This window comes from Panthera pardus, unplaced genomic scaffold (genome assembly GCF_024362965.1).
Source record: "Panthera pardus isolate Hobbes unplaced genomic scaffold, ASM2436296v1 HiC_scaffold_8, whole genome shotgun sequence".
NCBI classification, from domain to species: domain Eukaryota; kingdom Metazoa; phylum Chordata; class Mammalia; order Carnivora; family Felidae; genus Panthera; species Panthera pardus.
Genome location: NW_026527013.1, coordinates 13,977,157 through 14,003,944, shown reverse-complemented (window position 1 = coordinate 14,003,944; position 26,788 = coordinate 13,977,157). Strand labels below are relative to the sequence as shown.

At 60.8% G+C, this 26,788-nt stretch overlaps 3 protein-coding genes across 9 annotated transcripts; 1 reads left to right on the top strand and 2 right to left on the bottom strand.

Annotated features, from left to right (window-relative positions):
• Positions 1 to 1,571: 1,571 nt before the first annotated feature.
• TMEM59L (transmembrane protein 59 like) lies at positions 1,572 to 6,697 on the bottom strand. Of its 2 annotated transcripts, XM_053897280.1 has the most exons (8): positions 6,442 to 6,697; positions 5,325 to 5,481; positions 5,114 to 5,223; positions 3,809 to 3,961; positions 3,125 to 3,227; positions 2,684 to 2,801; positions 2,465 to 2,582; positions 1,572 to 2,214 (listed from the first exon to the last, which is right to left on the bottom strand). In XM_053897280.1, exons 1-8 carry the CDS (start codon positions 6,601 to 6,603, stop codon positions 2,086 to 2,088), a joined length of 1,050 nt encoding a protein of 349 aa, XP_053753255.1. In that variant the 5' UTR covers positions 6,604 to 6,697; the 3' UTR covers positions 1,572 to 2,085. The 2 variants fall into 2 exon arrangements, with proteins under 2 accessions (XP_053753255.1, XP_053753256.1); XM_053897281.1 differs by lacking the exon at positions 3,809 to 3,961.
• Positions 6,698 to 12,777: 6,080 nt separating this feature from the next.
• Positions 12,778 to 25,930, top strand: CRLF1 (cytokine receptor like factor 1). 3 transcript variants are annotated; one of them, XM_019416388.2, is made up of 9 exons: positions 12,778 to 12,889; positions 17,515 to 17,796; positions 18,094 to 18,223; positions 18,400 to 18,569; positions 19,599 to 19,756; positions 19,831 to 19,999; positions 22,115 to 22,302; positions 22,416 to 22,458; positions 25,816 to 25,930. In XM_019416388.2, the coding sequence occupies exons 1-9, from the start codon at positions 12,778 to 12,780 to the stop codon at positions 25,818 to 25,820; spliced, it is 1,257 nt and encodes a 418-aa protein (XP_019271933.1). In that variant the 3' UTR covers positions 25,821 to 25,930. The 3 variants fall into 3 exon arrangements, with proteins under 3 accessions (XP_019271933.1, XP_019271932.1, XP_019271931.1); XM_019416387.2 differs by lacking the exon at positions 25,816 to 25,930 and adding an exon at positions 23,008 to 23,345; XM_019416386.2 differs by lacking the exon at positions 25,816 to 25,930 and adding an exon at positions 23,008 to 23,345 and having other exon boundaries at positions 22,411 to 22,458.
• On the bottom strand, positions 23,643 to 26,673 carry REX1BD (required for excision 1-B domain containing). Of its 4 annotated transcripts, XR_008420291.1 has the most exons (6): positions 26,245 to 26,669; positions 26,068 to 26,150; positions 25,480 to 25,708; positions 25,007 to 25,101; positions 24,497 to 24,576; positions 23,643 to 23,864 (listed from the first exon to the last, which is right to left on the bottom strand). XR_008420291.1 is itself a non-coding variant. In XM_053897282.1 (5 exons), the coding sequence occupies exons 1-5, from the start codon at positions 26,344 to 26,346 to the stop codon at positions 23,792 to 23,794; spliced, it is 567 nt and encodes a 188-aa protein (XP_053753257.1). In that variant the 5' UTR covers positions 26,347 to 26,401; the 3' UTR covers positions 23,643 to 23,791. The 4 variants fall into 4 exon arrangements, 2 of the variants coding, with proteins under 2 accessions (XP_053753257.1, XP_053753258.1); XM_053897282.1 differs by lacking the exon at positions 25,007 to 25,101 and having other exon boundaries at positions 26,245 to 26,401; XM_053897283.1 differs by lacking the exon at positions 25,007 to 25,101 and having other exon boundaries at positions 25,480 to 25,684; positions 26,245 to 26,397.
• Positions 26,674 to 26,788: the final 115 nt, after the last annotated feature.

The following is a 26,788-nucleotide window of genomic DNA, read 5'->3' as shown; positions in this document are numbered from 1 at the left end:
TAACTAAATGAGAAATGAAGTCTTCAGTCTCACTGGCCACATCGCAAGGGACCCATAATGTTATGTGGGTGGGGATGTTGCAGACAGAATGTTTCCATCATTGCAGAAAGCTCTACTGGGCAGCACGGGCCTGCTGTTGCTTCTTACCTCTGCCCAGGTGTCATTTCTTGGCAACGTTCCAAGGGGCTGCCTTGAAACCCCACCAGGACCCAGAACAATCCCTTGGGGGCTAAATTGTCTATATGTTGAGTCCTGATGTTCATGGTATTAGGGAGGAAGGTGCCGGCAGGAGCCGCTCAGAATGGATGCTTCAGGAGTTGTATAAAGGGGCTATCTGCAGAGGTGTGGGCAGGGTTGGGTAACCGACAGGGGGTGGCGCAGCAGCCTGGGAGAGCAACAGCGAGGAGCTGTGACCACGCACAGGCTGGAGGTTGGGGGATACAGGGACCGACACCAGAAGAGAAACACTCTGACTTCTCGCTCTTCCCTCCTCCCACCTCCCACCTGTGGTGACTCTAGCAAAAGGCAGAGAGCCCAAGTGGATCGCCACCTCCTGGGACACAAGGTAAGGTGAAGCATGGATGGGCTGATAATCAGCCCCACACCTTGTTCCCTCTAAACCCCCTCCCCCAGCCCACTTGTCACCCATAGATGTCCATCAGCCCTGGGAAACCGCCACCGCATTGACCACCACCACACCCCTCGTCCCAAACTCTCCCCAGCAATCTCTGGTTGCCGGCAATAGAAACGACTCCAGTTGGCTGAAAAGAGGATTTATTGGAAGAATCTCAGGGAGTCAGCAGAATGGACAGGAAGGATGGAGAGCCGTGGCTGTGGCCTCGTGGGGGGAGGCTGCTCTTGTCCTGCAAGCCTCCTGAAATGCAAAGTACGGGGTAAGCGTGCCAAGTACGGGGGCGCCTGGGTGGCTCAGTTAAGGGTCCAACTTCAGCTCAGGTCATGATCTCATGGTTCGTGAGTTTGAGCCTGGTGTCGGGCTCTGTGCTGACAGCTCGGAGCCTGGAGCCCGCTTCGGATTCTGTGTCTCCCTCTCGTTCTGTCACTCTGCCCCTCCCCAGCTCGTGCTCTGTCTCTCTCTCTCTCTCTCTCTCTCTCTCTCAGAAATAAATAACATTAAACAAATTTTTTCATGCCAAGTATGGATCTCTTGGATAGGGAAGGGGATAAGACCCAAGGTCAGTGCCCTGAAGCTGCTCCCAGTGGAGCAGAACTCCGTCCCCAAAAGAAAGGGCAATGGAAACCTGATGGCCACAACATTAACAAACATCCCCCCTCAAGACGCTACCTGTGCATCTCACAGAAGGGACCCTAAAAGGGAGGCAAGAAAGGGTACTGACCCATCCAGGCCAAGCAGGTAGCAAAGGCCACTTTTCTCGGGACATCCCTAGTCAGAAGTGTGATGTGGGCTGGGCAGCAGAGGGGCTGTCCTTCCTTAAGCCACGGGGAGTTGCCAGGGCTGTCCCCATCTCCAAGTGGACCGGGGTCCTGGCCATGCCCAGGCTATTCTCCCAAGGACAGATGGAAAGACAGACAGAAGCAGGCTCAGTCCAAAATATCTTTTATATACATGGTTTATTCCTCCCGACCCCCATGCTGCAACCCCAGTCTCAGCCGCCCTCCCAGCATGGAGCTGCCCGCCACCTCCTCTCTCAGGGGCCTCCTCTCTTGGGACTGGATCTCCGGAGGTGAGGTGGGTAAAAGGAGGGGGCCCTAGCACAAGGTGACTCCCCTGTGCCTTCAGCCCCCACCCTCCAAAAGGAGAGGAAAGAGGAAAGAGGAAGGCAGCACAGAACTGGGGCTCAAATACTCAAGAAGCTACAAGATAGAAGACAAAGTAGCACACTCTGGGGAAGGGGGGGCAGGGAGGAACCAAGGCCAGATCCCACCCCCCTATTGGGGGCGTGGCAATCCCAGGGCCCGGAGGGGCAAGGAGTGGGACTGGGGAAAGAAGAAGCATCGGGGGTAGAGGAGCCCAAGGATGGTCCCACCCTGGCCTGGACTCCTGGGCACAGGGCAAGCGAGGCTCGCGGAGCCCCTGCACTTGGCAATGCATGGGTGGATGGACACCTACAGCTTGGTCAGGTCCAGCTTCAGCTTGTAGGGTGGGGGGCTGTCCCCAAAAGCATGCGACGGGGGAGGGTACAGGGGCCAGTCTGGCTCTACCATGAAGCCCTTGTGCTGCTCCAGGGTCAGGGGCTGCAGGGGGAGGAAGAGGGATGGAGGGAGGGCTAATGAGCTCCCACCCTGCCAAGGCTCCTTCCCACCCCTGATCTCAGGTCACGTCAACTATGGGTTGGCATCGTTCCCCCCATCTCATGAGGAAGTGAAGAAACTTGCCCAGTGTCACACAGCAAGTCAGGAGACCCTGCCTCCAGGGGAGAGTGGGTGGCCCAATTCAGGACCAGGCAGCAGTCCTTCTCCCACCCCTCCACTGGGCCCCGCCCACCTGAAACTTGAGGTGTTGGCCAGGTGCGGTCACCAGGGTGGAGCAGCTCAGCCACAGCATCACCAGCACAGAAAGGAAGAGGCAGCAGGCCAGGATCCAGCGAGGGAGCCCTGAGCGCCTGACCCACCCAGAAGGCACGCTCAGCAGTCCTGGTGGGGGTTTGGGAGACCCTCCCTTCCAGCTCCACTCCCATCCCACCCCCGGGGTCCTGTCACCCACCGGGACATGCAACTGAGGAAGTCGTTGTCCTGCAGCTCATCGGACTCCACCTTGGCCTTACTGCTGGTCTTGACTCGGATCTTGGCCTTCCTCACTTTGTCCAAGGGGCCTACAGGGTCTGAGACAGGTCTGCTCTTAGCAATTCCCAGACCTCCCCCAAGAGATCAAAGCAGCCATGGAGAGGAGAAAGGAAGCCAGGACCTCGGGCAATGGGACATACAGTCCTGGAATAGATCAGAACCCGGGAAAATGGACCATGGAACTCTAGGAGATGGATCATGGAATCCTGGGAAACAGACTACAGAACCCTAAGAGACGGACCAAGCAATTCTAAGAGTTGAGAGACAGAAATCCCATTCCTAGAGGTTCATTTTCCAGGAGGATGCCTTATGGCAGTGGAGCTGCCTGTGGAAGGAGCATGGGTCTAGCCTCAGAACTTACCCACGTGTACCTCCAAGGCCTCAGGGTGGGATCCCCGCCAGGTCACCTCTACTCGCTGCAGACGGGCCCCTTCATGCCCCAAGTTCTCTACCACAGGCTGGGTCTGGGTCAAGAACAAGACAGCACAGAAGAGCCACTTAGAAAGTCACCACGTTAGCCCTGGGAAGCACATCTCTGGCCCATGAAGGCTACGTTGTCCCATGCCCAACTGGCACATCGTTCCACTGGGTGCAGAGAGGACACCCTTCTGTGGGGCTCTGGGCTGTGACATCAAGGATGTGGTTCCCTGCTATTGTGGGCATCTCGATTCATCTTGACCCCATCCTTTTTAGCTCCTGACCAAGCCAATAGAATCACAGGGATTGGCCGAGAGATGGTCACATGACCCAGCCAGGGCCAATCAAAGTAAGTCCCAATTTAGTTAAAACTTCAGAGAGGTTATAATCTAGAGCCTTGGGCATCTACCCAGCTATCAGGAGGGAAGAGCTTGCCTGGAAATGAAGCCACCACAGAAAAAAGCAGAGTCAAGGAGGGGAGTGAGACAGTGAACCCCTGAATCTAGCTGTGTCTGAACCTTGACCCCCTGAGGACTTTGCATCCCATGAGCCAAGAACCAACGCATCCCACCTTCTTACCCTGATCACCCACCCACCACGCTGGTGTGGCCCCTGCCAGACCCCTCACCTGGAACACCACCACCTTCCCATTGTCAGTCTGCAGGTAGTATGTCCAGGTGGAGGAGACGAAGCCCTGGGCCGAGTTGACAAGGTCATTGCAGAGGGTGGAAAACAAGTCCAGGAGCGAAAGGGCCCCACTTGGAGCTTCCAGGACCTTTCTCTGCCAAGGGAAGGCCCAAGGCACAGAAATGTCACCAAGGTAGGGCGTTCACCAACGGGAGGGGAGCTGGGAGCATTCACTATGATTGGAATTTGCTAAGTGGTTTGGGGCAACAGGGCTTCGTACAACGAACACAGGCCTTAGGAGCTGCATTTGGCTTCCTGTTGCCCTCGGAGAAGTGGATTGCCCTCTCTGAACCTTCAAATGGGGATGATTCTCTTCCCTCGTGGGGGTGTTATGAGAGTTCAACTAGACAACGGTACAGCACAAGCACCTAATGTGTAGTAGATGCTATTATTAAATTTGTCACCACCATCCTTCCTATTTTGACAGCATCAGCAGAGAATTCAGAATAGGAAGGAATGATAGTTCAGTGTGCTTTTATGAACAGTGAAGGCCTGGAGGGGGTGGAGGAAAATGGGTGAAGGGAGAAGAGCTTTCTGGGGAATCTCGGTCCATGGGTCTCTGGCTGTGATGAATGATGTCCTGTGCCTTAGTTTCCCCAGATATAGGGTTTCCTAGACTCACTTATGGACATGACAGGTGAGCAATTATTATTTCTCCCTGCAGTGGGGGTGGGGGGGTCGCCCCTCCCTGAAACTCAGTTCTGAGCCCCCGCCCCCATGACAGTGGCCACCTGTTCATCACAAGGAAGGTGCTCAGACCAGCACCTGGCATGTAGTAAGTGCTCAATAAAGTCAGCTCTAACAGCACAGAAGACGAGTGAGGGGAGAGGTGTTCATAAGCCTTGGTGGCACTGGCTTTAAATCCCATCTCGTACAGCCCTAACTGTATGAACTCGGGTAGTTGCTTCGCAGGCACGAAATGGGAGTGGCGCTGTCCCAGGTGCCTCTAGGTAGCCTGAGGAATTTGGGACTGATGCTGATTATGGCTGAGCCTGGACCAGGACAAATGACTGACAAACCGTGGCTGTTTTCTTCCTCCTCGTAAGGTGGTGGGAGGAGAGAGTACTTCCCATATCACAGAGGTGATAGTTGAGGCTTGAGACCAGACTTGACTCCATCGCGGGCACCCGGTAAGCCCAGAATGGACTGCAGAGCCTGGGAGACTCTGGATACGAGTGCATATTTGCAGGGAGGGGGTAGAGAAGAGTGGTGACAATCCCAGGGCCACAGGTGGGAGGGTGCCCACCTTCTGCTCTGGCTCAGGCTCGGGTTCAGGTTCCGGCTCCGGGTTCTGGCTCCAGCAACCCTCGCTGCAGGCCTGCTGCTCGGTCTCCTTCACATAGGCCTCCACACAGGCTGGGGGATGGGTTGGAGTGGGGAGGGGGCAGGAGGGGTGACTAAAGGCTGACCCTTCCCCCGCCACCCCTCCCCACCCTGGCCACCCAGCCAGCCCTCACCTGCTTCACACTCAGTCTGGGTGGCATTGGGCTTGGAGCTCCTGGCCACGAATCGGCAGATGGAGAAGAGGCGGCAGCCACGCTCACAAGCACTGATCAGGACAGCCCTGTCATACTCATATGGGGACTCCGTGGGGTCCTCCTCCTCAAGCTCTGCCTGGGAGAGGGGACACTGGGCTCAGGCCAGGGGGAGGGGCAGGAGGAGGTCTGCACTGGAAGCACACGCTCAGAGCAGGAGATAGAAGATTTGTGGTCCTCTCCCTCCTCCTCCCCCCACCCCAAATCCAGAGAGATTGAGGTGGGGAGAGGAAGGCTAAGAATATTAGTGGGGGTTCTTAGCTCTGAGGAAGAGAGAAGGGGAGGGAGCTTGAGAAGGGGGATGGACCGTGGAGGGCACTGGGTTTGGGCGATGGTTGTAAAATGCATAAGAGGGAGAGAAATGCCTTCCCCCCACCAAGGCTCCAGGGAGGAGGGCAGAGATTGAGGGGGATTCTCAGGCCTCAGGAAGGAGGGAGGAGGCTAAGAGGAGGAGGTTTCGTCGTATTTTCTGGCCTGGGAAAATGGAGATCCAGCTGGGGGGGGGGGGGCGCTGAGGATGTGAATGAGGGCTGGTAGCTCTTGGGGGGGAGAGGAGGGAGGAGGATGTGGAAGTCGCTTAGGTGGAGGAGGAGGAGGAGGAGAAGAGGACCGTCAGGCCTGAGGGAGGTGGGGGATGGGCGCCCCGAGGGTCTTTGCGCAGCGGACTAAGACACCTCAGTCCCCCTCCCAGCCCCTCCTTTGGAGGGACCCCCCCCCCAGCTCCGCATTCATCAGAGGGACTTGCATCTCCAAACCCTCCCTCATCAGAGGGACACCCCCCCCCCCAGCCCTTCCTCCGCGGGAGGAGCAACTCCCAAGCCCCATCGGAGGGACACCCGACCCCTGCGCTCGCCTCAACAGAAGAGACTCCAGCCCTTCCCTCACCAGAGGGACCCATCCCCATTGTGGAAGCCCCATTTCCGACTCCTTCCCCCTCCGAAGAACCCCCGTCTCGTTCCCGACGGTGGGAACCGCATCCCCAACCCCTCCCCCACCAGGGAGGTCTCGGGTCCTCCGGCTGGCGCCGCATGCGTTTCACCTGCGAGAGCTGCGGACCGGGATAGCGGTCGCGGCACCGCAGCTGGCAGCTCTGCGTGTCCCCGAGTTGCGGGGCGAAGGGGTCGCGGGCGGAAGGCGCGGGGGTGGCAGGTGGAGGCTGCAGCAGCAGCAGCAGGAGCGGCATCAGCGCCACCGAAGCCATGGCCGTGCCGGGCGCGAGGGGCTCGGGGGACGCCGGCTCCTGGCAGGCACCGAGGATGCGGCGGCGGCGGCGGCGGCGGCGGCGGGGACCGGGTCGCTGACGTCACCCGAGCGAGGCAGCCTGGGAAGGGGGGGCGGGGGATGCGGAGAACGGGCGGGGGAGCTGCGCTGCGGCACCGTCGGGGAGCGGGTGGGGTGGGGCAGGTGGACCCTCTGTCCCATCTCGGGGGTGCCACGACACCTCCCTCGTATGCAGGCTAGAGAATCTCAGCCAGCGCTTTGGGGCCAAAAGGAAACAAACTGGGTGATGGGCTGGGGCGTCTCTGTTGGCCAGGGGATTCAGCGAGGGCCTCCCCAAGGAGGCAAAGTTTGAGCTGACCAAGCGGGGAGGGCAATCCAGGCAAAAGTAACTGAGAACCCTGAGGCGGGTAGGAGGGTGGTGGTGCCGAAGCCAGAGAGTGGAGGTGGAGGGACGTGAGGATCACAAGACTGGGTCAGTGAAGGCCTCCGGAAGGTCTGTGGCATCCAGTCCTTTGCCATCCAAGTGAGAGGGGTGGTAACTTTGTAACTGGTTTGCCTCCTGTAGGAAGCCTTTCCGGGCCCTTCAGGGTTCCCCCAGCCTCGCCCCCTCCTGGCCCAGCCCTGATCCACAGGCTTGGGGGATCTAGCACTCTCTGCCCCAGACTGGGAGCCTCTCCGCCCGGCGCTGAGTGAGAGGGGGCACAGAGGCGCGTGTAGGTGCGGGGTGTGGGTGCTGCGAAAATTCCTAATTCTTGTGGGAAAACTTGGGGCAAACAGGGACACTGCTGCCTTCCATAACTGCCACGCTCCAAGGTGACAGATTGAAACCCCCTGTATCTCGGTTTAAGAGGTCTCCCTAGCTCCCTCTCAGTCAGGCAGGGTAGTGTGGGCGCCCCTCTACGCTTAGGTCCCCTGCAAAGATGACCCCTCCATCCCTCGCTAGCATGCCCGGTTGCAGGTGCCTGCGGAGGTCGCGCAGCCGTCCACTTGGCTTCCATCGACGCTCCACCCCCACAGACGGGGCGGCAGCCACGCGGGGTCGGTGGGTCAAAGGGCGCCGCAGGTTCCGGCCGAGGAGGAAGGGACCCGGGGGGGGGGGCCTGGCGCACCCCCTCCCCGGGCCGGCCGCGGCGCTTTCATCTCCGCGGCCTCGGCCGGCCCCCACGTGGCTTAATCAGGCGCGGCTGTGCCTGGCGGACCCTGAACATCTGGATCCCGGCGCGGCCCCTCCCCCGCCCCGCCCCTCCTGGGCTACGCCGCGGCGACCCTGCGGCAAGGGCCTCCAGCCCGCGGTTTCCGCGAAAGCGAGGGAACCCCCGGGCTAAACCCCCGCGCGTTGGGCCCTGTGCCTTGGGCAACAGCCATTGGCTAAGACTGATACTGTCCCCCACCTCGCAGGTGGGAAACTTGGGCCCCAGGACCCCTCGGCAGAGCTAGGATTCAAGCCCACACATGTCAATTCCAGAGCCCCGCGCGCTGAAACCTTCCACAGTTACTGTACTTCCATTCATTGCAAACAAAGCCCCTCCCAGGTGTGTTCTTGCAACAACCCTATAAGGAAGTGCCGGTAGCGTTGTCTAATTTACAGATGAGGAAACTGAGGCTCAGGGTGGGAAAAGGAGTGGGCCCAGATACAAGCGAGAGGAGCAAAGAGACGCGGGCCGAGGGTGGGGCATCAGGCAGAAGAGGCGTCACTTAAAGAGCAGCAGGAAAGAAGGACTCCCTGCATCCTTTTGGGGAAGGGGAAACTGAGGCTGGCGTGGTTGGGGAGGCTGGCGTCGGTTGCCGGAGAAGAGCGAGAGGGCTTGGTTGCTGCCCACCCACCCCCCTTTCCGCTCCACGAGGCCGCTGGGGGCGGGAGCGGAAGGAGGACTTGACCCTGGCCCCCCAGGTGAGCCCCCGCGCCCCTCCTGCCATTCCCGGGGGAGCAGGTCCAGGTGAGGGGCGGGAGGGCCGGCGGGCGGCCGGGGTCGGGTTTCAGGAAATCCGCCGACATTCCTTCGGGGCTTAAGAGGGAAAGTTGACTCGGCGCCGCCCCTCGCCCCCCCCCCCCACTTCCTACCCCCCGGGGCGGCCCGGCCGGGGGCGGCAGGCGCGGGGCGCTGCGGCGGGCCTGGGCGTGAATCAGCGGCGGGCCGGGCGTCCGGGAAGCGGCGGCCGAGGTCAGGGCGGGCATCGGACAAGCGCCCTTTGTCCCTTGCCGCCCTCACCACGACCCCGCTGACCCCCACCCCCAAGCTGGGTACAGGCTGAGGAGGAGGCACGGCACCGTGGCGCCGGCGCTTGCTGACAGTGGGGGGAGGAGGAGAAAGGGACCCAGCTGTCCGTCCCCCCGCCCCACCCCCACACACACACCGCAACTTTCTCCTCTTGGAACCCAGACATCCGAGGTTCTCCAGGGTGTCCAGGGGCCCTGACCTGGACCCAGGCAGCACTCCTGAGGCCCCACTTCCAATGCCTATGGGGTCTGAATTTTTAAAGTTCAGCGCACAAAGCTTTGAACCTAGGCATCCCAGCTACCCAGGCGCAAGCTCCAGGGTAGCAATGATAAAGCCCCACCTTCTGCCGTCCCAACCTCATATGTCCAGGTCCGGACCCTCACTGCCCCTGCCTCCTGGGAACACAGGCCTGGAACACAGGCTAATCCCATACTGAGGGCCCCTGAGCACTGGGGTCTCAGCGTGGGAGAAGCATCTCTGCTCTGCTCGCTCCCACTGGCTCTGGGTTCCTCCGGGCCAGTGCTGTTACTGCTGCTTCCTCCCCAGTGTCCCCTCAATGCTCTTCAATTACATGGGGGGCTGGGGCTGGAGGGTCTTCCCCGACCTAATCCTTAGGTACAGAGTATGCAGACTAAGGAGGAGTCCTCCCCCAGCCCACGTGGGGCCCTCTCTCCATCTGCCCCCTCAGTACATTCCCAGACACCTTCAAGGACTTGGGTCAATATTTGCTGGAAGTGCCGTCAATGCTGGTTCCTCTTCCTTCGCAAAAGGCGGTGGATTGGGAAGGAAGGGGTTAAACCTCTGGGAGTGCCAGGGCTGGGGAGTGTGCACCCAGGGGTCAAGTCTCTTTCCTTAAAGTCAAAGGTAATGAAGTAAAAGTTACCCAGAGGGTAGAGGGCATGCTCCAGGGCAGGACTGGGCAAATGATCCCTACCCTTCTATTGGTAAGGACCAGAGAGGGATGGTACCAGTTTGGCTCACACAGCAAGTCAGGGTCCCAGCGTGGGACTCACTGAGACCCCAGGCATCATGATTCACTGGGACTGCGTCTTCCAGCTACTTGGAAGGAATGAAACTTCTCCATCCTTTCATTTTGCAAATATTCATTGAGCTCTTCTCCTGTGGCCCTCACTGGGCCCAGCATGAGGTCCTAATGGCTCTCAGGGCGTTCACAGTCTAAAGAAAATACGTCTCAAGAGAAAGACAATGTTCAAAGAGTTGTGTTACAAAGACAACTTGAAAAGGTGAAGGGGTAGAAGGGTGCCTTGTAAGGGGGGGGGGGATGCCCTCTGAGGTGACACTTGACCTGTGACCTGATGGAAGATAAGGTGCTAAGTGTGTGGGGGGGGGAGCTTTGGGAGGAATCGCATCCCTGTAGATGGGAGAGCAAATCTGTAAAGACCTGTGATAGCAACAAGCCTGATGTGTTTGGGGAAACAGGGCTGCAGGGGCTGGAGCGAAGTGAGGGAGAGGAAGGGGAAAAAGAGAGTGGAGGAGAGGAAGGGAGAGGAGGGGGGATAGGGTGGCTGGGCAGAGAAGACCTGCTTTCCTTCTTTTAAAAGCTCCTGCCTGCCGTGCAGACCAGGGCAGGAGGGTCACCGGGGAAGCCCAGGAGGAGGCCGAGCAGTATCCCAGAGGGAGATGGTGGGGCCTGGACCGGGATGGGGTGGGGAGAAGGGGTCAGAATCTCAGAATGGGGATGTGTTTTGGAATCAGAGCCAACAGGATTTGCTGATGGATTGGACGTGGGGGATGAGCGAAGGAGAGAGTTGTCACGCACGCCTCCAGGTCTCTGGCCTGAGCACCTGGGTGGATGGGGGAGCCTTTTCCCAAAACCCAGGAATGACTGGGGGAGGAGCAGAGATAGGGGGAGGGGATATCAAGATCTCACTGGAGAAGTCTTAAGTCCTCCTGAAGGGAGTCAAACTTTGCAGGGCAAAGATTGTGGGGGAGGGGTCGCGCATATCCTGAAAACAATTCCAGTGACGAACTGCCAATGCCTCTTAACCATCTGGACCACCTGGCAGGTGGAACTCTGGCCCCCTTTTTCAGAGGTGACAAACTGAGGCCTGGGGACCATCTTTGCTACAAAAGAACATACCTCCAGTGCCAATGGCCGTGCCAAGGGCTTAGATTGTGGCACCTTCTGTAGCAATGCATTTTCTCACAGAAGACCTTAGGCTGTCTGAGAGCTACCCATTGTACAGAGGATAAAACTGAGGCCTGATTGCATCAGTGAACGGCAGTGTACTACTCCAGGGCTTTACTCTCTCATCAACCCACCCAGAATCCAGAATGTGCGTGTGCAGAGTCCCCAGGATCCTGTCCTCCAATCCTCTTTTCTGACAGTCTGGGGTCTGAGTTGGGGACCCAAGCAACAGGAGTGGAGGGTAGCTTTTGAGCAAACAAGGTGAGGACTCCTGAGCCACGCTCAGAAGCTTTTACCCCTCTGGATGGTTAGGGACATGGAGAGAGAGGGTTCAGGCCTCTAAGGGAACCCCTCTGGAAGGGAAGTTAGAGCCCTTTCTCTCTCTGGGCACACCGCTGGGGGCAGGGCTGAGACTCAAACCTCCGGGCTGGAGGTGTCCCTGGAACTCTCATCTCAAGCACCCCCTAAACCTCCGGAGAGGCCAGGAGCCCTTCTATCTTGGGCACTGCATCGGGTGCTGACCGACAGGAGGGGAGTGAGGCGCCCGGGCCAGGAGGGGTCCCGAAACCCAAGCAGTGGCCAAAAATAATAACACGGAGAAGGCGCAGAAAAAAAGGAAGACAAACTATGCGTCGCTCCGGGCAGCCGGCGTTACCTGGAGTCGGCGGGCGGCGGCCGCCGGAGCTATTACTCACTGCGTGGCGCACCCCACCCGCGGGCCGCTGAACGGATTTTTCCGTGGGGAGGGGTGTCAGTGAGTCGGAGTGGGCCTCCTTACCACTCTCCTCGTGGGTACCCTTCCCGTCCCGCTTGCGGGACCGGGCCAAATCCCCGTCCCCGCTCCCACCAGGTCCCATTTCTCCCCGTCTGTCCGCGCCGGAGCTCCCTCCTAAGGCCTCTAGAGCCCCCTGAGGAACCTCAGCCCTGTCCTGCGTGAAGGGGACAGCTGAGCCAGGGCAGGGCCGGGGACTCCGTTGGCTTCCAGCTTTTTCTCAGTCTTCCCTCCAGCAAAGCCTGGGACCGAGGCTGCGCGCGGAGGACCGAGGAGAGGCGGGATGAAGTGGGAGGCGGGGGGCACTGGGCCGAGAGCGGTGGGATCCGCGCGCCCAGGGCGTGGGGCTGGGGGGTACGACTCTTAGGCCCCTGGGGAAGAAGGAGGGGTGGAAATGGGAGCAGGCGGGGCTCAGGGACCACTCAGTGGGGGGGGCGGGGCTAAAAACCGGGGTGGGGGCCGAGGCAGGATGGGGGGGAGGAGCGGGCCAGGGCTGGGGGCCGCAGGGGACACTTAAGGGGCAAAGGGCTGAGAGCAGGGTGCAGGGAAGTGGGCAGAGGTATGAAAACGGGGTTGGGGGCGCCAGGTCCCAGATTGGGGGTGGGGAGCCTGGAGCTGGCGGGGTTGGAAAGAGTTCTCAGGCTGGTAGGGGCTGAGCGGGGGCTTCCGGGCCGCGGGACAGGGCGCGCGCGGTGTGCGGCGGGGCGGAGGCCGGACGGGTGGGGCGCGCGGTGCCCGCGGGCGGGCGGGCGGCGGGGAGGCCGGTGCGGGGCCCGCCGCCCCCCCGGGGCCGGGCCGGGCCGGGGGCGGGGCCGGGCGGGGCCAGCGGCGCATTAGCGCCTTGTCAATTCGGCTGCTCAGACTTGCTCCGGCCTCCGCGCCCGCGCCCAGCGACGTGCGGGCTGCTTGGCCCGCGCCCTCCCGCGCCGGCCTCGAGCCCCGCGCCCGGCGCCCCGCGCCGCCGCAGCCGCCGCCCGCCGCCTCCTGCCGCGCGCCCCCGGCAGCGCCGGCCCCATGCCCGCCGGCCGCCCGGGCCCCGCCGCCCAATCCGCGCGGCGGCCGCCGCCGCTGCTGCCCCTACTGCTACTCTGCGTCCTCGGGGCGCCGAGAGCCGGATCAGGAGCCCGTGAGTACCCGGCGTCCTGTTCCCTTCTTCCCGCCTGGGCCGAGAGCGTGCGCCCCGGGGGCAGCTGCGGGGGGAGGGGGGCGCGGGCGCCACCTGGACGGCCCGGGAACAAAGGAAGGCGCCCCCGGCGCGGCCCTCGGGGCGCCCTCACCTGCGGGGCGCACGGCGCCGCAGTCCCCCGGCCAGAGGGTCTGGCTTCCACGCCCTAGGCCTTCTTACCTGGGCCGCCCGGCCGGGGACACCCGGCTCTGCCCTGGGGGTCGGGGGTGCCGCGGCCTGGGACTCGCTGAACTCCAGGACGCGGCGGGTGCACGCAACAGCGCCCGTGGACTCGGAGCCGTGGAGACCAAGGGGCACCGCTCCCAGTCAGGGGCGCACGCGGTAGGCGCGTTGGGTGCTGGCTCCGGGCGCCCCCCCTCCCCGAGTGGAGGGATGAGCCCCGCGAGGAAGGCGGGGCGGCGGGAGGGGGGCCGCTCTGGCCGCCTGGCGCGCGGCCCGGGGTCCCCGGGGACGCGCCTCTCCGCGGGCCGGCGCCGGCGCCGCCGCCCTCCCCTAGCGGGACCCCGCGCTCGGGGGTCCGCGGAGTCCCAGCCACCGGCGGGCTCGGAACCATTCCTGGCCAGGCTGCGCGGGGCTGAGAGTCTCCACCGAGAGAAATCTTTGTGAGCGAGTGGGTGAGAGTGAGAGGGAGCAGGAGCCAGAGAGTCGGGGCACCAGTGGCCCAGCCTTGGTGGTGGGGGGGGGGCAACAGGGAACCCACGGCCCGCAGCCCAAGACCCCCGCCCTGTCAGGAGCTCCTGGCCCCCGGCACTCTCTGTCCCCCCCATCAGAAGCACACCCCCTCCAGGACACCGTCTCTACATCCAGACCCTCTCTGGGACACACCCAGAGACACACAAAGACACACTGGCTTGTGGCCCGTCACCCTCGCCCTCAGATGAGCGCACACTGCAGCCCAGATGCACATTCGCACACCATCGGGGCGCGCACACACACATTCCATCCCTGACACACACACATTCGTGGTCACACACATTCCTCCGGGGGAGGCAACACAGGGGTATACACGCAGGCACAGCCTGCCCTAGACGTTCCCAGTCATTCCATGCGCCCCATCCAGGCGCGCGGGTCGCTGGGCCCCCCCCCCCCCCCCCCCCGCACACACTGCTCCCCAGGCCATCCCACGCTACACAGAGCCATTTGCAAGCTTCCTGTGGTGCTCTTCCAGAAAGGACGGGGTCTGGGCACCCCCTGGGGACACTTGCTGAAAGCCCCGCATGCCCCAGGTGCCTGGGCAGGTGAGGGGCTGACCCAGGCCCTCCGGGGTTCCCTGGCAACCCTGCTCTAGGCCGTGAGCAGTGCCTGTAAGTGCCACTGTTAGCGGCTGGCTTTGTTTCCCAGTCCGCAGAGCAGCAGGCAAAGGTGGTGGTGGTTGGGGGGATTGTTGTGCGTGTGTTTTTTCCTTTAAGAGGGAAGAAATTAAATAAAAGATTCTCACACCTCAGCAATATGTTTCTACTTACGGTGTGTCTTAGCACCTGAGCAGCAGGCGGGTGGGTCGTAAAGTGTCTGCAGGTACCAGCGGGACAGGAGATGGGGACCCCTGTCGGGACCCCGGGATGGAGGCCACCCTCCTGCCTTGCTTGCAGAGAATCTCACACTTTTCCCTTTTAAAACACATGGTGTTCCTTTTTAATAACGGCAGTGGCTCCAGATTGGGAAGGGAGAAGGAAAAAAACTTTTAAAGGCCCCAGCTCTGTGTGAAAGGCAGGGAGGCAGGGAGCAAGGGGAGGGGGGTGGTTGTCCAAAAGCTTAGCTCAGGGATATGCTTTGGGGAGCCTTCTAGGAGGCCCCCCAAACCAGGCAAGGGCCGCTACGACCTTCGTGGGCTGTTCCCAGCTGCTTTGCCTGGCCTGAAATGTGTGCGTCCGGGTCCCAAGTGCCTTGGCCCATTGTTTGGGGAGACCTGAAGGGACCTGGGAGCCAGCTGGGACCTCAGAACTGGGACGGGCTGTAATCCCCATAGTTCCTAGGTGCTGCAGTGTGCTGGGCCCTCTGGACATCATGATCTCATCTCATTAATCTCCCCAACAGGTAGAACGTATTTTCCTCCCATTTTATGGAGGAGGAAACTGAGAACAGGAGAGGGGAAGCCAATTGCTCAGGTGCTCCAGCTGGGATTGGCACCGACGTCCCAGGAGAAGTCCTCATTCTGACCTTTTCTGGTGGAACTTGGTGGGGGGGGGGGGGGACTGGCCTGTCCAGGCCCGCCTGGCCTTGCCCTCTCGCCCTGTCCCCCGCCCAGCCCCAGGAGGGCAGCTGCAGCTGCTGGCAGGCAGGCCACGCCAGCCCAGGCCAGGCGGGTGTGGCAGAGGGGCAGTGCCCCCCAGCCAAGACCCCCCAGAGAGCCCCTTCCTGGCTAAGACGATGCTGGTGGGTGGGGGGCAGGAGGGGCGTGACCTACCCCCAAACGGTTGAGAGTGGGCCTGGGGTCCAGGCAGGCCTGGCCGTGCCTCCCACCCTGGTGGGGGGGCCCAGGCAGGAAGCGGTGGGTGGGCCGGGGCAGAGACGCTGGCACGCCCGAGTTCATGCCGAAGGAATTCCGAATTAGCGGGCGGCTGGCTGCCTGGGACCTCCGGGGCGGCCCCCTGGCCCCCGCCCCCGGCCGCCCCCGCCTCCTCGGCTCTGGCCCGCTCAGCCGGCTTCTTCGCACGGACGCTGAGACCTCCGGCGAGCCCTGGGCCAAGCCCCAAACGCAACTGTGATCCCAGGCTCCAGCAAGAAATGGCCCTCAAGCCAAGTTTGCCCCGGAAAACCGTCAGGGCCAGCGGGGAGAACCACGTCCACCCCACCTCGCCCATCTGAGGCAGTGAGGGCCAGCAAAGGGCAGCCGCTGGCATTCAGGGTGCCTCCCAAGGGGCCAGGATCACCCTGTCCTTGGCTGCCATCTTAGGGAAGCTGGGCTACCCCCACCCCGCTGCCCCCCTGCAGTCCCTTTTTACAGCTGCCTGGGAATCCTTTTAAAATGTAAATCTTCCCCTGTTAGGAACCCTGGAATAACCCCTCCCTGCAGGTCTGGCACTGCTGACCTCCCAGACCTCATTCCCCACCACTCCTGCCCCAGGACCTTTGCACTTGCTGCTCCCACTGCCTGGACACTCTCTCCCAGATGTTTTCTTGGTTACTTCAACTTTATTCAGGTCTCAGCTCAAATGCCTCATCAGATAGGTCTCCTGGGGGTGTGCTTCACTTTCTCCCGTATTTATTCTTAGATATTTATTTGTTCTTTTTCCTGTTGCTCCCTTGGATTCAAGGCCCACAAGGGCAGGAATATTGAGTATCTTGGTCACCATTGTGCCCTCAGCTCCTGGCAAACTGTAGATGTTCCATTCATGCATGCATGCATGAATGAACAAATGAGTGAATGAGTCCTCACAACTGCTCTCGGTGGAGGGGGAGGCCCCTTCCCAAGAGGCTCAAAGAAGTAAAGTGAATGGGCCAAGCTTCCACAGTCAGCTGGGGGCATTTGAACCCAGGTCAGCCTGGCTTAAACATCCCACAGGGTTGTCCTTATGACAATATTTTCACTCCTCTCAAACATGTGGTTTATACCACGATGCCCATTTTCCAGATGGGGAGACTGAGGCTCAGAGAGGGGTATCAGGGTCTCGGACTGCACAGCCTCTCACCCTTACCTGGACCTTGGTTTCTCCTTGGATAAAAACAGACTCGTCTTAGGTTCTAACCCCAGCAGTAGACAGGAGGGAGGACATCAACCATGGTATCCCCGAGACCCTTGTGCCCAGCACCCAGTTCCACACAATCCTGTTTAGGAAGTCACTTTCCATCTGATCTTCACAATGGCCCTAGGGATCATGAGCTTTCTTGCTCCCGTCTTGCAGATTAGGAAAAATGAGTTGAAGGAAAGAACAATGAGAGCCAGTCCCTTTGGATGGGGGTTGGGGGCCTAGAGTTTGCCCCGGCCTCCTTCAGTTTCAGCAGCACAGGGCAACAAATCTGGGTTTTGGTAGCGTGCCCTTCTCTCATTCAATGACTTTGGGCAAGAGATGATGACTCAGAGCCTCAGTTTTTTCACCTGTAAGATTACCGGGATTCTAGTAGGAGTCAGTACACTTTTTTAGAAGTGTCTCCCTCCCCCCAACCCCCAAAGACATACCTACTATGTGTGTGCCTGTAGGGATATCAGTCTTTTATTTCTAATTGCCAAAAATGAAATGAAGAAAAGAAAAGAAGTAAAGAAAAGGCAAGAAAAAGAATGTAATAGTTGTCAGAACTATGTGCGAAGCCAGATTTACTTGAGTCTGAATGGGCGTTTATGCCTGAGTTTTGTGGCCGCTCCCAGAGCCTTGGGCACGTCCGTGAAGACGTGGCTTGAAAGGACCTGACTTGTGGAATCACAACAGTCCTGAGGCTAAATCTTGATTTGCCGCCAACCTTGGGCTGGTCACTTGGCCTAATTGAGCCTCAGTTTCCTTATCTGCGAAATGGGAGACAAAAATAAACAGCTCGTTTGTAGGATTGCCATGAGTCCAGAAGTCCTAGCATGGTGGGGGGCTCAGGGCAACTCCATCTCACGCCTGACGGGCACTCCTCTCTGACCCCAGACACGGCTGTCATCAGCCCCCAGGACCCCACGCTCCTCATCGGCTCCTCCCTGCAGGCCACATGCTCAGTGCACGGGGACCCGTCAGGCGCCACAGCCGAGGGCCTCTACTGGACCCTCAACGGACGCCGCCTAGCCCCCGAGCTCTCCCGTGTGCTCAACGCCTCCACCCTGGCCCTCGCCCTGGCCAACCTCAACGGATCCAGGCAGCAGTCAGGCGACAACCTCGTGTGCCACGCTCGTGACGGCAGCATCCTGGCCGGCTCCTGTCTCTATGTTGGCTGTAAGCGGGCCCCCAGGATATCCACGGGCAACTCCTGGGAGAGGGGCATGCATCACGGGCCCTCTGGCCCAGGACGGAACAGTGGGCATGCTGGTGGAGAGGCAGGGACTTCTGGGCGTGGGCATGAGAGCCTGGAACCCCCGAACCTGTCCCCAGGAGGTTCCAGGCAGACAGCCTGGCCAACGGCCACTCTGGTCACCCTCCTTCTACTCCAGGATGGGGGCCCAGCTGGTGGCTAGGAACCTCACCTATCCAGGGCTGGTCCAGACCCTCAGTCCCCTGCACCCCCTTCCCCAGTGCCCCCAGAGAAACCCTTCAACATCAGCTGCTGGTCCAAGAACATGAAGGACCTGACATGCCGCTGGACGCCGGGAGCCCAAGGGGAAACCTTCCTCCACACCAACTACTCTCTCAAGTACAAGCTGAGGTTGGTGGTGGTGGTGGTGGCCCTTGGGTGACGTGTGTTCCAGCCTGGCTGTGAGGTCTCGGCAAAGCCCACCCTCTCCAAGCCGGGTGTCCCTTCTGCCCTCTGGGGCTGCCATGGGGAGGTCTGGGGGTCTGAAGAGACTCTTCTGTGTCCTCACACCCCCTCCTGCCCCGCAGGTGGTACGGGCAGGACAACACGTGTGAGGAGTACCACACGGTAGGGCCTCATTCCTGCCACATCCCCAAGGACCTGGCTCTCTTTACGCCCTATGAGATCTGGGTAGAGGCCACCAACCGGCTGGGCTCGGCCCGCTCCGATGTGCTCACCCTGGACATCCTGGATGTGGGTGAGCCCCCCCACCCCAGCTCCTAGGCCCACGAGGGAGCCTGCACCTCCTCTCTCGGCTCAGCTCATGGCTGAGGCTCCAGCTCCGACCCTGGCTGGGGCCGGGAGGAACTAGGCATCCACCCATCGGTCCCCAGTCCCCTAAAGCAGCCAGGATACCCCCACTCTGTGGAGAACACCTGGCCTGGCTGCCTCCCCCTCGGCAGCCCAGGTGTGCAGGAGGGGGCCCCGGGGGAGCTGGGAGGGGGCGCCCAGGTCGGGAGGCGCCCCAGGAAGCCTCAGCCTGGAGCTGGGGGGGGGGGTGCGCAGGCGGGAGGCAGGAAACGGATGATCTGCGAGCAGAATTGGGCCTAATCTAATTAGGGTGTTTCTCAGCCCCTAGCAGGCCTGTGCCTTAACCCTTTCAGACCCTCACTAAGGCCTCAGGGGGAGAGGCCAGACCTCTCTGCTGCCCACAGGGCTCCCAGAAGGATCCCCAGAAAGCTAGTAGCCATCCCCCACCCCAGTCGGCTTCCTGCCTTGCTTCCTCAAGTCCTGAAGGTGCAGTGGGCAGGTTCTGAGCCTCAGTCTTCCCTCTGCACCAGGAAGGCTGTCATTTGAAAACTTTTGTAAACAAAGAAGGTCCAGAGGTGCAGGTGGGCAGTGGAGGGGGGGTGGGGTGAGGTCAGGAGGAGCTTCCCAGGGGTCTGGCAGCCTCATGGCCCCCTGGCCTCCTGGGCATAATAATAACAATAGCATCAGCCAGGCAGCGTCTGCTTTTACATAGTTCCCTGAAGATAGGATTATGTTTCTCCTGTCACAGATAATAAGGGTGATAACAGCTAACATTAATTGAGTGCTTCTAGGTGCTGAGTGTTTCCCAAATATTATCTAATGTAATCCACCCGTCCTGAAAGGGTGAAGGGGGTGGGGGGGGAGAGGGCAGAGCCCAGGCAGGTGCCACCAAAGCCCTGTGCGCTGAGATTCGAGCCCACACGGGGCCAGCCCGGTTCTAGGACAGCTGAGTGATGAAGCCCCGCCCGCCCCGCAGTGACCACCGACCCCCCACCCGATGTGCACGTGAGCCGAGTTGGGGGCCTGGAGGACCAGCTGAGCGTACGCTGGGTTTCCCCGCCGGCCCTCAAGGACTTCCTCTTCCAAGCCAAGTACCAAATCCGCTACCGAGTGGAGGACAGCGTGGATTGGAAGGTGCCTGACACCCCCCCCCCCCAACCCCTTGCGCCTCCCCCACCCCAGGCCTCTGACCCTGCCACTGCCGCCAGGTGGTGGACGATGTGAGCAACCAGACCTCCTGCCGCCTGGCCGGCCTGAAGCCAGGCACAGTCTACTTCGTGCAAGTGCGCTGCAATCCCTTTGGCATCTACGGCTCCAAGAAGGCAGGGATCTGGAGCGAGTGGAGCCACCCCACGGCCGCCTCCACCCCTCGCAGCGGTGAGCACCCTAGCAGGGCTGGGTGGTCAGGAGACTTCTCCCAAAGCAGCGAGAGCCTCTGTTGCTTTGTTTCCTCCGAGAGAGCAGAGGTCTCAAGTTGGTGGCTCCTGGGGCCAAATGTGGCCCTTGGATCCATTTTCTTTGACCTGTCATTTGGGGGGGGGGGGGGAGTTTGACCTACTTGCAGACATTTAAAGACAGGAAGTTTTAACACCACTATCTCAGGTTTCCTGGAAAAATTAATTGTCTAGAAAATGTTGGGGTGCCTGGCTGGCTCAGCTGGAAAAGCAGGAGACTCTTGATCTCAGGGTTGTGAGTTCAAGCCCCACGTTGGGTTTAGAGAGTACTTAAAGATAAAATCTTGAAAAAAGAAAATGTAACAGGACACAGCCAGAGTTGCCCCACAGCCCCCATCAGCAGAGGTGGCCCCTTCTTCACTCAGGGCCCTCACTCTCTAGTGGCCCCATCCCCACCAGGCCCATTTGGCCCATCTGTACCCCCTCCCTAATCCCTAAAGGCAAGTGAGTTTGAAACCTCTGCTTCTGAGGCTGATCAGCTACCAACTCTCCCTCTAATGGGCCTTGGTTTCCCCTTCTGATCAAGGTAGGGGAATGGGGACCATCAGGGGCCCGAGTCTGACTTCCCTTGCCATCTGGGGCTTCTCTAAGCCCATGAGCCTCCATTCTCTTTGCGAAATGGTACGGAATATGTTACATGAAATGTCTGCCCTCAGCTTTTCCATCTGGAAAGTGGGGACAATAATCATACCCACCTCAGGCTATTGTTAGGGTTAGATGAGGTAATCCAAGAAAGTGCACTCGCCTGGTGGGCGCCATCTAAGTGTTTGCAAGTGGTACTTACTATGGTTCCCATCTCCTGCGCCCCCACAGTTTCACCCCAAGGGAGCCTCCTCTTCTTAGGTGAGGACACAGAGGCCCTAGGAGGTTCAGCCAGCCCCCAAGGTCACACAGGGATCTGAATTCGGTTTCCTTGAAGTCCAGGTCCATCCTCGTGGGATGATGGGAAAACTGAGGCCCAGAGGGTGTTTCAAAGCAGGGGGCGGGGGGGGGGATGGTGGGGGGCAGAGCCAGGCTTCAGCCAGTTCCCCAGCCCCCATCCTGGGCCCCTCCAGGTTCTGGGGGTGGGCGGGAGTGAACACGGCCGGGAGGGGCCTGCGCCTTGGCCCCTGCTCGTGCCCAGCACCTGCGATTCTTGCACGGGAGCCAGCAGGCGGCTGCGTCCGCTGGAGAGGCTAGGGAGGCCGGGGGAGGCCAGCAGGGGCGGTGGGGGCCGTGGCCGTGCCAGGGCCTGTCAGCGGGTTCCCGGCGTTATTTATGACGTGAGGCCGATGTCCTTATCTGCCGGCCTGCTAGGGGCTGGCTGCGGCCGGCAGCTGGACAGACAGGCCGGCCTCCCACCTGGCCCTCCCAGCCCACTCCCCATCCCACTGGTTCCTTCTCTCAGGCCTGTCCTGGGGACCGTCCCTCCTCCTGGCCCCCTTGGGGTCTCATCTCACTGTCTCCCTCCATCCCTCTGTCACTCTCTTCCCCTGTATCTCTCTGCATTTCTGCCTTTTCTGGTTTCTGTATCCCTACATCCCCACATCACTGTCTCTGCCCACTCCAGTCCTCTCTCGACCTTGCCCTTTTCTGTCCCTCTGCATTTGCTGTCCCCTGTTGCTTTGGCCCTCCCGACATCTCCCTGTCTCTCCTTGTCTCCATCTTTCCATCTCTGCCTCTCTTTCTCCAGCTGTCTCTCTCTCTCTCTCTCTCTCTCTCTTTCTCTGTCCCCTGCTAGGTGTCTGAGTCTCATCTCATCTGGCCCTGGCTTCGCTCCTTCTCCCCCTCCCTTCCACTCACACCTGGCTCAGGCCACGGGAATCAGTTTCCTGGAGGAGACATGAAGGAAGACCTTCTCCTTCCCCTGCCTCCTACCTCCTCGGGGGCTCAGCTGGGCTGCTGTGCTGGGTGGTAGACAGGACCCGGTCCCGGAGAAACCGGGAGGGAGGCGCCCAAGGGCAACACGGTCCCACCAAGGCGCGGAACCTCCCTCTGCTGCCCTCGCGCGCCCTCTGGCGGGCGCGTCATGACGCTGCGGCTCCTCCCCCCACATCAGAGCGCCCGGGCCCGGGCGGCGGGGCGTGCGAGCCGCGGGGCGGCGAGCCGAGCTCGGGGCCGGTGCGGCGCGAGCTCAAGCAGTTCCTGGGCTGGCTCAAGAAGCACGCGTACTGCTCGAACCTGAGCTTCCGCCTCTACGACCAGTGGCGAGCCTGGATGCAGAAGTCACACAAGACCCGCAACCAGGTAGGAAGGAGGGACCCGCGGGCGAGGGATGGAGTGGTGGGAGCTGGGAGGGAATCGGGCTGGGGAGGTAGGTCCGCAGCCCCCAGACACTGCCTCCTTCCTTCCAAGCACAGGACGAGGGGATCCTGCCCTCGGGCAGACGGGGCACGACGAGAGGTAAGGGGGGCCCACCCCAGCTGCCTGGGTGGGTGGGCGGTCGGGCAAGGGAGGGAGACAAGGGCCCCTCCTGGTGGCCACAGGCCCGTGGGCCCCCCACCCTCAGCCTTAGAGTTGCTGAGATGGAATCCCTTCCTCCATGTCTTATTCATCAGCATTTACCTAACACCTAGTGATTACCTAGTCCTGTGGCCTTTAGCCTAGTAAAAGCATCTGACCCCGGGAAAACGTCCAAAGTCGAATGTCATCTTCAAGAATGAACATACTCACCCCAGTTAGCATATATGAGCACCTACTGCATGCTCGCCCTGTGCCAAGTGCTTTACCCACAGGACACCCTTTGGGACGAACAGATAGTGTTACTTCTCAAATGGGGAAACCAAGGCCCTGAAAGGGGCAGTACCCTACTCAAGGTCACCAAGCTGAAAGTGGCAGGGCCCCGACCTGAACTGGGGCCTCCTCAACTGCTCTGTAATTGGCAGAGTACCCTTGGAGGGTACTGGCCCCTCCCAGGCTCCCTGCTTAGCTTGGCTTCCCCTCTGCCTGCAGGTCCTGCCAGATAAGCTCTAGGGACTGGGGCCACCCTCCCTGCTGCGTGGAGACCTGGGGGCTGCACCCAGACTGGGGGCTAACTCTGTACCCTCACCTCAGGGCACCGAGCACCCTCAGCTGGAGCTGGGGTGGGTGTTCTGAGGGTCACAACATCCTTGACCTCCATGTGAGGCCACTCTTGGGTGCAACTCCAGTGGGGGTGTGTGTGAGGATTGGCTAAGCTGCCCAGAACCCCTGCCAGGGCTGGGGGTGAAGAGGGGTCATTATTCCCCCGCCCCCACCTCATCCAGGACCCCTGCAAAGAATCTTTTTAAATAAACAAGCTATTTAGGTGCCCTGATTGTGAAGATGTTTGGGGCTCGATTGGCCCAGGGGCCGTGGGGTTTAGGGGAAGCACGAGGAATCCTAATGACCCACCCTATGGGCTTGGAATCTTTGCCTCCCAGAATTTCAGACTCTGTCTCCAGGATGTGAAATATCTGGTTTTAAACTCACTGGAGGGTGTGATCCAAAACACCAGCCCTACTGTCCAGGAGCAGGGGGGAGTCATACCTGCCATCCCTGGCCTTGTGGGGCCTCCTCCCCAGGGACACCCACTCCAGCACCCCAGGACACAGAGACAGTGGAGCAGCTACAGACGAAGGGTTCTTTATTGTGGGAGGTGCAGCAAACTCAAGGGCAGTCGGCGACCTGGTGGAGCGTGACCCCAGCCAGCTGACAGTCAAGGGGTAGGCTTGGGGACATTTCCCACATCCCTTGGTGTGTCACTGGGGAGCCACCATCACTCGGCAGATTCTGCATCAAACCTAAGGTCCTGAAGAACCTCGCTGATCGCTTCCATGGTTTTAATTACCCTACAAGAGTGGATGGGAACTATAAATAAAACCCAGATGGGGCGAATTAGCTGCCACTGCGAAGCTCCTAGGGGGCCGTGGCAAGCCCCGGGCCCTCCTGCCCGCCGCCAGAGTTCCAGGCAGAACTAGTGGCCGAGAGAACCATTTGGGTGCCTGGGAGAAGGGGTGGTCCTGTGGGTGAGAGTGGGCAGAGAGAAAAAGCCGTCTTGAGCAGGTGCCATCAGAAGGTTGTGCTATGTCACATAGCAGATATTGAGTGGGTGTGCACTCGTGGGTGCTTGCGGGGCCTGGAGGTAGGAATGTGCAGGCCCGTGTCTGGTGGGCAACCGTGTCCAAGCTCTTAAGTCCAGCCATGTGAGCAAGATGGGCATGTATGAGGTGCCCAACTGTGTCCCAGAAATGTGCGAGTCTGGTGTGAAATTGTAGGGCGTGTGCACCGGGACAATGTGTGCTGTATGTCTGGGAACCACCAGGTAAGGACTCCAGTGTGCACACCCTAAGGGTTGTGTGCAGGTCCAAAGGGTCAGCCCAGTATGACTGTGCCAGCCTTGGGGCACACCTGGCTGAGAGTGGGTGCCTGAAGGTGCACGTGCAAATCTAACACCTCCAGCCCACTGGGAGTAAGCGCTCACTTCATCTTCAGCTGGTGCGTCTCCAGGGTGTCTTCCTGCCCAGTCAGCTCTGGCGTCCCCATCAGCTGCAGCAGGGCCACCTGATGTGGGCAACCGGAAGGATGTCACAGCTGGCAGGACCCCCCCGCCCTCCCACACAGATCAGGCAGGGAGACACTGAAGCACCCAGAAAGGCAGCACAGGATGGGGACATGGCAGGATTTCGCAACGGGTGGTGCTTCGCACGCACGGAGTCTGCGAGTCAGTTTCAAGGGCCCCCCCGAGAAGGATCGAGTGGGCAGGCCCTAGATTAGTGGGTGGCGCAATGTGGGTGTGGTCGCGTGAAGGCGTGGCATGGGCATAGCGGCACAGGCTCAGCCAGGAATTGGTGACAGGGGTGGAGTAGGTAGGACCTCATAGTCCCAAGGACGCGTGTGGAAGTGGGCCAAACACCTAGACTGGGATTGGGGTCTCCTAAAGCAGCGTGGCCTGGGAATCCCACTTTAGAGAGCGACGTGGGCGTGGCCTCACGTGGGCTCGGCCTGGGAAGTGCGTCTCGGTCGGGATTGGCTGTAGGGGTAGAGTAGGCGGGGTCTTGGAACCCATGGGAGGAGTAGGGCCAGAACCTAGACGGGGATATATATAGCGTTACCCAAGAGGGTGTCTGCTGTGGAAATTCACGCTCCCCAGTATGCACCGGGTTGAGGACCAGACCTGAGGCTATGGGAATAGCCAAAGGGGTAGGAGCGTAGTGGGGGCGGGCACTGGGCACAGCACTGGGGCTTCGGGGAAGTGGGCGTGTCCTGGGACTACGAGGGGCCAGGGCGGGAGAATCCCAAGTGAAACCTTAGTGGAGGATTGAGGTGGGGCACGGAGAAGTGGGGTCAGGGGCGCCGGGGCTGGGGTTTGGGTGGCCGGATTCTGGCTGTCGCCTATGAGGTGCACAGAGGGCCACGACAGACCAGGCGCGGCGAAGGGGGCAGGGGCCGAGGATGGGGCCTCACCGTTGCCAGGCGCGTCTGCTCCAGCTGTTGCAGGCTTCGCACGTGGCTCGCGAGCAGCGGCTGCCCTCTGGGCCCAGACAGCTCGGCCTCCACCGCCAGCACCTCCCGCGAGGCGGCGGCGAAGGCCTGGGTCACCTCGTGCACCGTGCTCCGGTAGCGGGGGAAGTCGTAGGGCGGGCCGCTTCGCAGGTACTGGAGGTGGCCTCTGCGGCAGGTGGGGGTCCTGAGGCTACGCCCCCAGGCTCTCAGGCCCTGCACCCGCACTGACCACCTGAAAGTCCCCCAGGAAGGGTCCTTGGACCCCAGAGTGTGGAGGACACTCTCTGACTCCCGCAGGGTAAACGGAGATGGGCGCACTCCTGCGCTTGGGGAAGGGAGAGACGCCACGCGGAGTGGCCCATCGGGCAGTGGGGACGCGCCCTGGGTCCCAGCGGGGGAAAGCAAAGATCTGGTCCCCCAGCGAACCCCTCCCCACCTCTGACAACACAGCCGCTCAGGGACCCAGCTCCGCCCGCAGGCACGCCCATCCCCGGAGCTGGCTTGGGGCTGAACTCTGCGACCCCTGCCCACCCCTGCGCCCGCACTTACTCCTCCAGCCGGCGGAAGGCCTGCGCGCGCTCAGCCTGCAACTGGTGGATGCGCTGCACCAGCGCCCGGATCGGGGCATCTTTCTACGGGGCGGGGGGCATGGCTGGGGCATGAGGCCGGCGCCCCCAAGGCTGCACCGCCCACCCCGCGCCTGCTCCTGCTCAGGCCCGGGCTCACCCAGGGCCACTCTGGCTCCTCGCGCTCCGGGACACCGGTGGCCACCGCAGTACCATGCACCGAGGGGACGGCGGAGTCCGCCGAGGCCTTGGCAGTGATCATGACTGCGCAGCCCCGGCCCTGCCCAAGATTAGGGCGCTCCGCTGCACCAGGCGCCCCCTGCAGGCCCGGAGGTATCCGCACCCCAACCTGTGGCCGGCCAAACCGGAAACTTGGAGATCCAGAGGAAGAAGGGAGGAAAGACCAGAGTCTTAGGCCCTGTACCCCCCATCCACCTCGTTTGTCTCCGTCGAGCTCCTGCTTCCTATCGTGTTTGTCCTAGAATGTACAGCTCTGTAAACAAGGCCATCCCTCGGTTTGTTCGTACACATTTATCTCAACGTCTTTCACACTCCCATCCCATTTCCCACTCAAATAAAAAGAGCCCAAGAGGTGATCTTTTGCTATGATTGCTGTGACATGAGGATTTGATCAGAGGTTCCAATACCGGAGAGTCCAAAAGGCTGGAATGCAGCTTTTTAAAAAAAATGCTTGAGGGGCACCT

What these genes read in the sequence shown, in the direction of transcription:
- CRLF1 (XM_019416386.2), top strand. Translation starts at nt 12,778, where the DNA reads ATGCCCGCCGGCCGCCCGGGCCCCGCCGCCCAATCCGCGCGGCGGCCG. An exon ending in CTCCTGTCTCTATGTTGGCT is followed by an intron (nt 17,797 to 18,093) that starts GTAAGCGGGCCC and finishes CCCCTTCCCCAG; the next exon opens with TGCCCCCAGAGAAACCCTTC. An exon ending in AGGACAGCGTGGATTGGAAG is followed by an intron (nt 19,757 to 19,830) that starts GTGCCTGACACC and finishes CACTGCCGCCAG; the next exon opens with GTGGTGGACGATGTGAGCAA.
- TMEM59L (XM_053897280.1), bottom strand. Translation starts at nt 6,603, where the DNA reads ATGGCTTCGGTGGCGCTGATGCCGCTCCTGCTGCTGCTGCTGCAGCCT. An exon ending in AGCCTGAGCCAGAGCAGAAG is followed by an intron (nt 3,962 to 5,113) that starts GTGGGCACCCTC and finishes TTCCCTTGGCAG; the next exon opens with AGAAAGGTCCTGGAAGCTCC. An exon ending in TTCCTCAGTTGCATGTCCCG is followed by an intron (nt 2,583 to 2,683) that starts GTGGGTGACAGG and finishes TGGGTGGGTCAG; the next exon opens with GCGCTCAGGGCTCCCTCGCT.
- REX1BD (XM_053897282.1), bottom strand. Translation starts at nt 26,346, where the DNA reads ATGATCACTGCCAAGGCCTCGGCGGACTCCGCCGTCCCCTCGGTGCAT. An exon ending in AGCAGACGCGCCTGGCAACG is followed by an intron (nt 24,577 to 25,479) that starts GTGAGGCCCCAT and finishes TGCCCACATCAG; the next exon opens with GTGGCCCTGCTGCAGCTGAT. An exon ending in ACGCACCAGCTGAAGATGAA is followed by an intron (nt 23,865 to 24,496) that starts GTGAGCGCTTAC and finishes CCACTCTTGTAG; the next exon opens with GGTAATTAAAACCATGGAAG.